Raw genomic sequence first — 12,745 nt, 5'->3', positions numbered from 1 at the left:
ATGATCAGGGGTTGTGTTTAACAAAACTGTATTTGCATAAAAATGCACTCCATGAGAAGTTGGGAATTAATAGGATGTTCAAACATCACCAGGTTTTATTTCATGATGAAAGATGAAGGCAAACAATGACCCAGTATCAGAACTATCAACAGATGTATTGCTCTTTGCCCATCTTTCCATTACTTAAACAAGGCAGATTTGCACTAGGAATTGCTCTGAAGATAAGTTTTTATTTCTTATACAATTATGCAAGCATAGTACTGTACTCCATGATTTTATTTTCCTCTAACTCATATTTATAATGTCACTCAAGGCCTAATTATTATGATAAAATACAAATACCTGGTGATTTTTTTGAATGGAAATCCCTCTTGTGCTGGCTGAATGATCCTGAATTTGCTTTTGAGGGTTCTGCCTTCAGTAAAAACATGTCAGAAAAGCTCTTCTCCATGGTGGTCAAGATACTCTAACAAATGGCTGTAGTGGTAGCCTCAATGAAAAAAACCACACACACAAAAAAACCCAAAACCAAAAAAAACCCCCCAAAAATCTGCAGCTAGGATAATATATTGAGGATCTTAAAGCACATATGCAAATTATATTGAAATAGAGTTCACCAACGCATAGCAACCCATGCTAGCAACATATAGTATAGTTCTGATTTAGGAATCCTTTATTCTAGTCTCTCTTTCAAAATACTGTCTAGGCACATGTGTTGCTATTTTTTTCATATTTAATTTTTGAAACCTTAGGAAGTGTTGAAGGGAATTCATACAAACTTTTTGTCAGACTTTGATATAAACAAATATAATCATTATACAGAAAAATTGATTTTAATTTTTTTTGAGCCAGAATGGGATCTGCAGATAACGCTAATAAATGCAGCCTCAACTTCTAACAAGAGATCTAAAAAATTCTATTTACATCTTCTGTTAATTTTCTCTATTGTTTTAGATCATTAAAAGCTTGAAACCAAGGCCACACTTCTTCATGAGGCATTTAATATGAATCTTTTTTGTGTGATTATGAAGGAAAACTAAAATAGTTCTTCAAAGGGATCTAATTTTTTTCAATATTCTTTTTCTGTGGGCTTTGCTGCTTAATTTGAAACCAATATTCTTGCTAATGTAGAATTCAAATTATATTAGAATGAAAAGTTTCACTACATTCTAGACCTTATTTGGCCCTTAATTAGACACCATAAACCTTGTTTCTTTGCATATAATAGAAGTGCCAGGACCAAAACATTTTTTTTCCCAAGTGCAGCAGTGCCACTCTTCTGTGCCCTGAAGTACAGGATGCTACTGGAAAATTAGTGTCTGTTTTAGAGGTTACAGGTCCTAAAGAATAATGTGCTTTCAGTAGTTTAACAAGTGGCTCCTGCAAAAATTCTTTCCTTTTACTATATCTTATTTTATATTAATATAACATGTGCATGTTCTGCACATACCAAGGGATTTTCTTAATTTGTTCTCCTGTTTAACCTGAGGGGAGAGGTCATGCTGCTAGCTAATAAATTTACTTAGTTTCACCTAGCTGCAAATGTGTGTGTATGTATATATATATATATATATATATATATTCTCACTGATGGTATTTTGAAAATAATGGCAGCTTGTGACTGTCTCATTCTAAAGGTTAAAAAAACTTAAACTCCTGTAATGAGCCCTGGAACTGTGTCAGCTTTTGGAAAGGGTTATTGGGCAATGCATGGAGGAATTAATGCCCAGAAGAGCAGAAAAATACATGTAAGTGTAATTGAAGTGTTCCTTAAGCAGATTACTTCTCCTGTAAGAAAGGTACCACTTTGTGACTTGGGCAATGGGCTTTTGCAAGACTCAATGAGTTCTCATTGCCTTCAGTCCTTTCTCATTGCCTCCAGTGTTGGTTCATGCTGCTCACACTTTTCTTTTCCCTTTTGTTTTACCCTGCAGGGAAAATGAAGCATTGACTATATGTCTGATGTGTTGATGAATTAGTAAGTGCAAAAAATTCAGTAGAAATATAATATAAAAAATGTTAAGACTATATTACAAGTTTATTTCATTTTATTTATTTCCTGTAAAGCACAGTCAGGTGATAGAGCAGAACCTTATGATTGTGATTTTTGATCTGTTAGTCTTGAATGGCATATGGTGATGTGTGCTTGTGTAACTCTATATGGAGGGGAAGTTTGTCTCCTCAGATACATTTTGTAGCAGCTAATACATGGGGTTTCCTGCAGTGAGTAAGATTGCATAGGTGGGTGTTTTGGTGTATTGGAAGTTTGTATTAGGAGCAGGAAAATTGGATTTTGTAATCTTCTAGTCACTTATTCCATTACTGTTTGCATACATTTTTACAAGCCTTAGAGACAGAGATAAGACCCGTTAATGTGGCAGTGAGGGGATGAAGAATGTTATGGAAATGGGAACAGTTTGGACCTTTTAATAGCTCCTGTCCGGATTTTTTTTTCTTACATTAGGCTATTTTAAGTTAAAGATTTATATAAAAATATAGCATTTTAAGAAGTGCTAGATGGAGTCTTCTGATAGTCCTTCACAATTTGCTCTGTATTGTAATGTGCTGGTTATTCAGAAATTCTTACTGCTTTCTAATTCAGCACTAAATTTTCCTTTAGGCAGGCATGCAAAATATCCACAGGAGTGTTTGGTTTCTTTAAGTCCAGAAGGCTTAGCAAGGAGGGCACTTGCTGCTGTTGGTTTCAAGAGAAGGTGTTTGAGGTGGAAGTTTGCTTCAGTAATGGATTTTGGAGAATTACAGCCAAGGGAACAGAGGGGTGGAGAAAACTTTGCATCTTGTAGATGTCTTCTAAAGCATTTTTCTGAGCGTATGTGCTTTTATATATAGCATATCATAAATAAAATATACATATGCATGATTTTATAGGTAATGGCATTGTATTCCCAGTGGTTTCTGGCACAGCTACAAGCCATGCTGCACTCCTGCTTCCCATCTGTTGTTTAACCTCTGTTCAGCATCTGCTCTGCACTCTTGTTCTTCCCCTCATGACTTCACCTTCAGCTTCATTTTGTCTCTTCACAACCTCGGCACACCTCAGGTCCTTAAAATTTCTCCTTTTGTTTTGGTAGTCCCAGCTCCCAGAGGAACAGTCTGTTAGAGACTGAACTGTTTGTGAGACTCCCAGCCTCTCACACTCAACTTTTGGCCAAGGCACTTGTGTAACTCTGTACACATTTTAGTAACACACAACTTAGTTTCCACTGTCTGCAGCTGAATATAAAGCTGCGTCTTTGTATTCCCCCAAATAGCCCTTTTCCAAAGATGTTAAAAAGTATGTTGCTTCTAGTAAAATAAATATGTAATTTGTCAGCCAATCTTTACTGAAGTACCTAAAGGTTAGAAATAGTTTTGCATTTTGTTTAGATCAGATCTTTGGCCAAGCTGTGGACCCAAAATGTTTTTGTTTTTTTTTTTTTTTCCCTGAGGAATGTATGTTAGAAAAGCCAATGGCTGGTAATAGACCTATGAACTTTTTCACTGCTGGGGATTTGGCAGTTAAGTTTCAATGACTGCAATTTCTTTCAATCACTTTCTATTCCTTGCTACAAAGGAGAGGTTGGGTGTGACTGAATATTCCCATTCTCTGCACTTCTAACTTTGAAGTTGGACTGATTTTTTTATTCCTGATTTTTTCACAGAATGAGCACAGTATGCCTGTAAATAATATATTTTTAAATAATTTAATGGAACTAGTCCCAATAATGTCTGACAGAAGAAAATTGAGAGGGGAAGTAGATAAAGAGTTCACTGAAACACCGTTCCAAAAAATCCTTGTGTATTTATGAGGACCTTGCATGCAGTGATTGATTAGATGTGACCTAGGAAAGAAAGATGTCCTTGAAGTCTCCCAGATAGGGCATCAGAAGTGAATGCATTAGCTTCCCAGACATACTTCTCAAATTATAAAGTCAGGATAAAGAGAATTATATCTTTCAAAATGTTTATTGCACTGAATGCACTTAATGCTGTGTTACTGTGAAGTCTTTCACTATTCCTCTAGCAGCCAGGGTACATCTTGGAGTGCAGGGGAGGAATAAACACCTAGATAAACATCTACATATACACTAGTTAGAAGTCACAGTGAAAACAATCTCTTTTGAAGGGCATGTTTATCTTGTCAACAAAACCTTTTTTTTTTTTTTTTTTTTTTTTAAACCTTATGTTAAGGTGGAATGGGAACCTTGGTGAAAATTCAGTGTAGAGTACACTGCTTCTCCAAAGCTAGAAAGTCAAAGTAACAATAGGGAATGCAGCCCTATAAGCAGCAAGGATTGGGGAGTAACCAGTGCAACAATATTGCATGAAGAATGAATTGTAGGTGGCAAATTTTGAGATGGGAATTTTCTGTGGTGGTGTGTTGCTGGATTCCTGGCTTTACGAGATGGAATCAACAAAGTCCCCATATTTCCTGAGTACAAGTGAGCCACTGGAATAATTTAGGCAAGGAAGTTTTCTGTAGGATCATTCTTTTAGAATTTGGTTCATCAGGACCTACTCTTTGCCTAGGAAAAAAGCTGCTTTCTTCACAAGTGAAGATGATGAAGAGAATAGTTAAGCCACATCTGCAATACCTGTATGCCTTGGTCTACATTTGCTGACATATTGTCCCATCAGTAATCACTAAGTATTATTTTTCGTAGGCACTGTGTGTTCAAGCAAGCACCCATTCAAACTTAGGCAATGCTACAGCCTTGGGGAAAAATGTCTGGGAAGTGGCCTGGCAGAAAAGGTCCTGGGGGTGATGGTTGACAAACAGCTGAATCTGTGCCCAAGTGGCTAAGAAGGCCAGCAGCATCCTGGCTTGTATCACAGGACTAGGGAAGGGATTGTCCCCCCTGTACTCAGCACTGATGAGGCTGCACCTTGAATATTGTGTTTCAGTTGTGGGCCCCTCACTACAAGAAGAATATTGAGGTGCTGGGCATGTCCAGAGAAGTGCAATGAAGGTGGTGATAGGTTGAGAGCAAGACTTACAAGGAGATGCTGAAGGAACTGGGATTGTTTAACCTAGAGAAAACAAGGCTAAGGGGAGAGAGACCTTATCTCTCTCTACAGCTACTTGAAAGGAGGTTGTAGCAAGGTCGGGGTCAAAAAAATCACTGTCAGGGGTTGGAAGGGACCTTGAGAGGTCATAGAGTGCAACCCCTCTGCCACGGCAGGACCACCTGTAGTGAAATGAGGCAACCAGGTGCCATTAATTGCCAGGTAGTGGGCATGAGCTTGTGTTAAGCCCACCTGTGCCTGATTAGGGTGAGCCCCTACTCTGCATGAGCAGGATTAGGGGACCAATAAAAGGTGAGGCTCAAACTCGCAGGCTTGGCTCACTTCTGAGCAAGTCAGCAGAGAGATTGGCTGCTCTTGGAACAATAGCACTGGTCCAGGCTGGTCAACCCTGAGGGCTGTAGACTCAGAGCACTATTTGTGAGTTTCTGCTGGAACACCTGGTTGGACCTTGGAGTGCCCTGTCCTAAGAGAGGTTCATCTTGCAACAAGCACCTAGTGTAGGTTAGACAAGAACATGTCCAGGTAGGTTTTGAATATCTCCAGAGAAGAAGACTCATCACCTCCCTGGGCAGCCTGTTCCAGTGTTTTGTCACCCTCACAGTAAAAAAGCTTTTTCTTATGTTTACATGGATCCTCCTATGCTCCTATGATTTAGGAATAGAATTTGGAGATGAAGGGTTAAGATTATCTTTCTGATGTACTTACCAATATTTACAGAGATCCTTGAGTCTTGTACTTTAATGAAAATTGGTAGAGACTGAAAGTACTTGAGTTCAGGGAATGTGGTGTTGTGGAAAGAAAGAAACACAGCACATTAATAAGAAGTGATATTTTTTTAGGCTTTTTTTAGGACTTTGTGTTGAATTTAATTTATTAGCTGTATTTCTTTTCTCTGAAAAATCTAATCCTGAATAAATGGTGGAAGTTTACCTTGGAATATACCTTGACAAATACACAAAGTGTGGTGTATTTATTGTGATACTCTCAATGGAGAATCATGGTGAAATCCTTGACCAATAACATAAGTAGGCACTGTCCTCATTGATGATGGTGCAGATGTGGTGATTTGGAATGACAGCTGAAATGCTGAATGTATTGGATGCCTCTGCTGCTTCTGGTATGGTGATATAGCGTCCAACCATTTGCTTTAGCTTTGATGCATCTATCACTGTGCTGAATTGCAAGTGAGAGCCATAAAGCATAGAGACTACTGTACTTTGAAACCACATAGGTATGACTATCTTTCTTGCCTTAATTTTTTTCAAGAGCTTAGTGGCAGTGCTCATTCAGCAGGCCACATCCTTGTGAAATCAGGAAATTTGTGTTGGTGCCTGAAACCTCAATGCTTAAGAGTATTTGCCCAACTGTGTTATGTAGTGTATTTAAACTTAAAGAGTAAGACACACTCTCAGGTCAGTATTGGTGTGCATGTGCTGATTACTATGTTTTGGGATGTATACCCGAAGTGGAAAAAAAAAGGGTTATATAGTGAGAAAATGTTATATTATTAAATAGCACTTAATCAGAAAATTCTCCCTCATTGTCCTTTCTGGAGGAAAACCCCGCCACCGAAGCCAAGGAACAAAACCCCCAAATCATTCTCTGTATTCATAATATTCATTGGATTAGGAAGTGTTTCATATCCAGTCAGATTGCTAAGTCTTAACTAGTGAGCTGTGAATGCAATTTGGTAATTTCAAATACACTAAGTTAGTAAGTAGTTCAGTATTTTTATACCAGCTGCATCAGCTGTGGGAGAGAATATATCAAAATATTCTGTCTCCTGGTGGCTGAGACTTTCATGAGGCATGCAAATTTGAATACTAAATAGGTTTGTGAAGCAAGGTATATCACTTCATAGATTAGGGTCTTGACCACTCTTTACTATTAATTTATGCAGTCTTCCTGGGGTATGTCTAAATGCATTTTGTATAATATGCATATATGTAAATAAGTTTTTATGTGCATACACTAGTGTATTTGTTATGAACCAGCTCAGAAATGTGTAAAATTAGGTCACTGGATGAGATTCTGTGATATGCAGAAGAGAATTTGCTTATAAAAGAGAAGGGAATTAATGAAACTTTGTCAACGTTTTACCTGTGCGTTTCTGGGCTCCTTCAGACATTATAATCAGCCCTCTAGACATGGCATGGACAGGCAGAACTACTGAGATTTGTCCTCAGCTGCTACCTCAGCTGCAGAATCTTCTGCAGTGCTGTGTCCTGAGTATGTTACCTCTTACCAAGAAAACTGTTGGAAATGAAACACCAGTGGGTTTAATTGTGCAGAGCTAAGTCCTCTGCCTGCAGTTCCTTGCCTTCGTTCCTTGGAGAGGTTCTTCTCTTCACATGGCCATGGCTTTTACATTTCTGAAACCTAATAATGCGTCACAGAGGGTGGAGACTGCTGGTTTGGTTCCCTGGTGGGCATGCTAGCCCAGTGAATGTGTTTCTTATTTATTTTCCTAATTTCCCACTATATTTTCATACAGTGTATGGTGGAAGAAGAAGGACAAACTTATTTGCAGGAAATGAGAAGGGATGGAGTAATCCAAAGATGTGTGCTTGCGGATGAGGGAAGCATAAGGGGTAGGTATATCTGCCCTTTAATAGTGCCATCTGGAATACAGACATCTGCATTGAGTGTGCTCAAGTACTTTTCCTCTCAAGTACTTTAAGACCAATGCAAGCATACCTGGAGATGTGATGGTAATGCTCTGCTTGGACACCTTGGCTCCATTGTGTTCCAGGTGTGCCTTCCAGTTCATGGATCTGTGCCTGCAGGTCTGCTCTGTTCAGATTTTGGTCATGAATGTAGCTTGGACTGAACCTCCAAAGGCCTCACAGCTGCCTTCAGTGAGAAGGAGACGTGTGCAAGTAGGAACCTCTGAGCAGACAGAGTGGGGACTCAGTCTTGAGAAGATTTTGGCATACGAATGCTTTGAGATCCTTGGATGAAAGATGCTAAGGAAGTGTGAAGTATTGCAACCAGGGATTAGATAATGGTTTCTTCACATGCAATGTTGTTAATTCCTTTATTTTGTGTAAGGTAAATTGGTCCATGTGCCTTCAAGCAATCTTAATTTAATGCATTAATGACTTTGAGTGATTGAAGAACTAATCAACTCCAGATGGCACTTCTCATCCTCTAGCTTAAGAAAGATGAGCCTGCAGGCACCTTCCCATCCTTTCTTGCACCACAGCTCCCCAAGAATCCGGACCCTCGAAGTATAATTGCAGTTCTTGTGTTCACACATCCAAAGGCAACAACTCAGGTGGAGGTTGGGAACAGTGTAGAGTTTTGGTTTAGCTTTAAGTCATGCAGGAAGGAATAAATCGGAGCAGGTTTTTTAATCATTTAGTAAGAAATAAAAACCAAACCCAGATGTTTGTTTTGGTTTGGTTAGGGCTTGAGGGATGTAAGCCTATAATAGCAAACCTTGAAAAGATCTAAAAGACTTGATTGACCTAATCTTTCTGAGAAAGAGATCTCAATAACTTAGAAATTGCATCTGTATAAGTTATTTTGTTCCCAAACATAAGCTTGTTTTATCCAGTAGCATACTTATGTACATATCTTCCCAGTCTGCCACATGCATACACACACAAACACACAATCATGTCTTTCATACTTACCTGTTTAAACTTCTGATATAGTCATTAGAGTGTGTTAGTCTCTCAGTCATTTAGAGAAATAGTTTCATTTCAAACCATTCTGTATTTTGTTTCATAATCTAAGAATCTTTTCATGTCCTCTTGGCATGAAAGGAAACAAAATGCATCCTCACAGAAGGCATCACTGCTTACTGAGAGTTTAGGAGCTACAATTCTGTAATATAACCCTTGGTATACTTAATGACAAAACAATAGAGGTACTTGAAATGGCATGGAAGGACAGAATGACTTTTTCTGAACAAAAGGAAGTCAAACTGGCAAAACTTGCATAAAATCTGCTGCATGCATCCAAGTCCAAATTTCAAATCTGTCTTTTATATTTCATCAGTGATGAAATAATTTTTAAACGGAATTAACTGAGTAAAGATTTTTAGGAATACCACCCAAAAGTTTGAACTTGGGTCACAAATGATAAATCCATCCTAGCTGAGCTGGTGTGTGTGTAAATATGTAAATGTAAATGTATAAATGTAAAACTCTCCTAAGTTTCTTATACCTGTTACCTGTCCTGTACAATTTTTTTACTTGTTATACTCTTTCTGAGAGTCTTAGCTGTTATTTTGAATATATCTTAAAGAGAGATAGGAACATGAGGTGTATGTACACTTTAATGAGACAGCAGTATTGGCCCTTAACAGAGATCTGCTGGTAAGCGTATGGTTGTCAGCAGAGAAGACATCTTACATCACAGAATGTGGAGGTTTTCATAGCAACTGAATTGGATATTTTTACTTGCTAGCATATTCTCTCTCTCCCTCTCCAAGCTCTGTTGGTGGCACAGGTCACCATGAACAGTGGAAATTCCAAAACATGTGTACCAGGTCCTGATGTGTCCTCTCCAGTGCAGCCTACTGGAGGATGAGATATTCTGGTCATGTAAGAATCATGGTGGCAATTTGACAATCTCTGGATATTATTTTTATCAAATATTGTAAGTGTTATAGAAATATTTTCATGCAATATTAACATTATTGTAACACCAGTATAGAAGCATAAATTACCAGATGAGTCAGAATTATGGCCCTTTTCCTGCTGTGTGTGGGTAGACCCCTGCATCTGTGCTCATTACAGGTTTGGGACCTAAATGCATTAGATGTGTGTATGCTGGATGAAAATGTAAAGTATTTTAACAGAAAGAGTACTTTGCTTTTGGTTGTGAAGGAAGAAAATCCTCCAAAGATAGAAATTTCTTCGTGCTTCACTTTTAGAAGACAAGTGTGTTAACATAGAAATGTGTCTGGAAATTCTTGTAAGATTACTGACAAAACTGAAAAGATATGTAAACAGCTCAAATCAGTGTCTTGAAATAAAAGCAGGGGTGTATTATCTTCTGGAAATTCCAGACAGGATTTGTAAGTGGACTGTAGTGGTGGTCCAGTTCTTCTGTAAATGTATTTGTAGGAAATATGCTAACATCTAATAAAGTGTAGTAATATTAGTAACTCTTTGTGACAGCAATTTTCCCAAGGTTATAAATGGTAATTTCATTGACTGCCTCTTCTCAGGGGAGCACTGAAAATAGTAATACAAATCTCTCTGTTCATCAGACACCTTTCTTCAAACAAAGTTCCAGGTTATTGAGGTAGCCATCCTATTGCTTGATATCCTGAGATTTGTCCTTTCAGTACTTCAGAGATTTCTGTGTGAAATAGTTTTATTTGGGTTTTTTTGCCTCTGTGAAAGTAGTATGTTCAGTGTCCATCAGCTGAGTTGACTTGTACACTAGACAGAGCAACAGCAGTAAAGATTTAAGAAAACCCAGTGGTTCTTTTGTTCAGAAAAGTGGAAATTACAAGGCAAAAGCTTCGAAGATGAAAGAGGCAAATAACAAGGAGTGAAATTTAATATTTTTGTATCTGAAGCTGCTTGAGTGGGTCCTGGCTCTGCTGCTAGAGTGACCGCTTTCTGGTAGCAGGATTAAAAAATTACTTCTCCCCACTGTAAATAAAAAATCTGGTGATTCCCAACTTCCACTGAACTGTTTTGTGCTCCTTGTTCTCACACATAACCCAGTGCTGTTTCTTCCTCCCCTGTATGGGTGAAGGGAAGACTGGCTCCTCTTTTTCTTCCCCCTTTGCTGCTGCCTCCAGGGAGGGCTAGAAACCCCACCCAGTGCTTTCCAGAACCACTGAAAATTCAGCTAAAACTGTCAGTCCTGAGAGTAATTTGGATACTACAGCTTTCAAATTAATATTCAGAGCAGTTACAGGGACCCCTGCTTCTTAGGTTTTATTAATCAGTTTAGGGAAATCTGATTAGCTGTGATAGTTTGTGAGAATACAAATCAACCTACTTTTTCCTTTCAGATTGCCTGAATCTAGGTTGTCCTCTGAGATGCCCAGACCTTGTGACATGCTGATTTCTCTCCCTTCAATCAATTTTCATCTAGTCAATTGAATTATCATTTCATCTAACTCCTTGCTTCCCTGAAAATGTGATTTCATTGTGAGCTTTTTATTGGCTTTGTAATAACTTTCAACTTGACTATCCAAAAGAAGTCATACTTGGAAAATGTTTTTGATAGTCTTAAAATTCAAGGTATGTTGTCAGATCTCTCTGGTGACCAGATTCAATATAAGAGCAACATATATGGTTAACTTGGCACAGGTGGGGGTAGCATAGGAAAAATTATCTTCAGTTTTTTGAAATCTCATGCTCTTGCATGATATCCTTGGGAAATTACAGACTGTGAGTGGGATTCATATGGTAAAATGTAGACGTCTACATCTGAGTTAGTCACCCAAGCTTCCCCATGTGGGGAATGGAGAGAGAAGCAGGACAGATGAATCACACTCTTGAACCTTTTTTTTTTTTTTTTACCTTTATGCTAAGACAAAATGACTCACAGCCTGAAAGTGCCCATTTGGGTAGTAAAGGAGCTTGGGGTAAGAACTGCAATGCAACGACAACATTCTGCTTCCCAAAAACTAGATGTGATGGCTGCATTCAGCACTGATGAACAGTGCAAAACTGATGAGGTGAACATGGTGCTTTCTGGTTGTGGTACGTACACACTTATACTGCACAAGTGTTGAGTTCCTAGAAACCCCTCCCTGAGTTTTTCAACATAGAAATTCCATGAGAAAGTAAAGACAACTTCAAATTTCTGTGTGTGGGAACTTGGCTGTCAAGAAATGTGTAAGCTGAACTAACATGCTTGTGTGTTGCTTCCCCTGTGTGTGCATTTCTCAATATGCTCCAATACATTATTAAAGACACCTAATATGTAAGTCTTTCAAAACTTGGGCAGTATGTCAGTTTAGTAGCTAAGAGATAGCTTAAATGATGCCACTGTTTGTTCAGTCACCTTTGGAAACTGCAAGTCCTCTGGTCCTAGATTTGCAAATCTTTTCCAAATAGAGTAGGGAGCTGTGAGCTCTTCATGCTACAAGAGTTGGTCTTTCCACTCCAAGTGTAAATCACATAATACATCCCCCTCCATCTGGCCTGAGGAGCAGGATCCAGCAAGTAAATTGCAGCTCACCAGTTTCCTGGGTGTAGATATCCTGAAAGGGGTGGCATGATATGAGGGTCACAGCTCATTTTGCTCTGGAGAGCAGAGTTGTGAACTAGAAGCTACTCAAGAGCCAGACCATGGAGATGTATTTTGGATAGTTGTGTGAATCACAGATGATATTTATGCATGAATGAAGCCATGGTGTATCAGAAGCAATGCATCTAGAATATTTTCTGTCAGGTTCACAAATCACAAATTCTAATCCCCTGAAAATCTTTCCCTGCCAGTTCACACTAGGTTTAGAAGGCATATTGCGCTCTTGGTCCATTTGAAACTGGGCAGTTTTGAAATCAGATGTGTAAAATTCATCAGTAGGAATGAAGATTCTGGCTGACTACAGCCTGACAGCAACACACTGTGGTGGAAAACTACTGAATTCAGCACTCTCCAGAAAAAATGAAAATTCCCACCCTCTCCCTGGCAAAAAGGAAGGTAGAAATCCTCAGAAAAGAGCAGTGGATATGTCATAAAGCATTTATGAGATATAGTTTTGAGGTACCCGATGACCCAGTGTACCCTTCTG

The 12,745-nt window shown here is 38.7% G+C and overlaps 1 protein-coding gene across 5 annotated transcripts in view; it reads left to right on the top strand.

The window, feature by feature from the left end:
* The window catches only part of RIMS1 (regulating synaptic membrane exocytosis 1), a 306,200-nt gene that overhangs the window by 20,721 nt on the left and 272,734 nt on the right, over nucleotides 1–12,745 (top strand). The window contains exons 3-4 of one of the 5 annotated variants that reach the window (XM_008502285.2): nucleotides 7,320–7,339; nucleotides 10,806–10,817. The exons of the other annotated variants lie outside the window; for them this stretch is intronic. Coding sequence (XP_008500507.2) covers nucleotides 7,320–7,339; nucleotides 10,806–10,817 — 32 coding nt within the window. The remainder of the gene's footprint in view (nucleotides 1–7,319; nucleotides 7,340–10,805; nucleotides 10,818–12,745) is intronic. 5 annotated transcript variants of the gene reach the window in all.

This window comes from Calypte anna, chromosome 3, assembly GCF_003957555.1.
Source record: "Calypte anna isolate BGI_N300 chromosome 3, bCalAnn1_v1.p, whole genome shotgun sequence".
NCBI lineage: Eukaryota > Metazoa > Chordata > Aves > Apodiformes > Trochilidae > Calypte > Calypte anna.
Note: the sequence above shows the minus strand (reverse complement) of the source record. Positions and strands in the feature narration are given on the sequence as shown.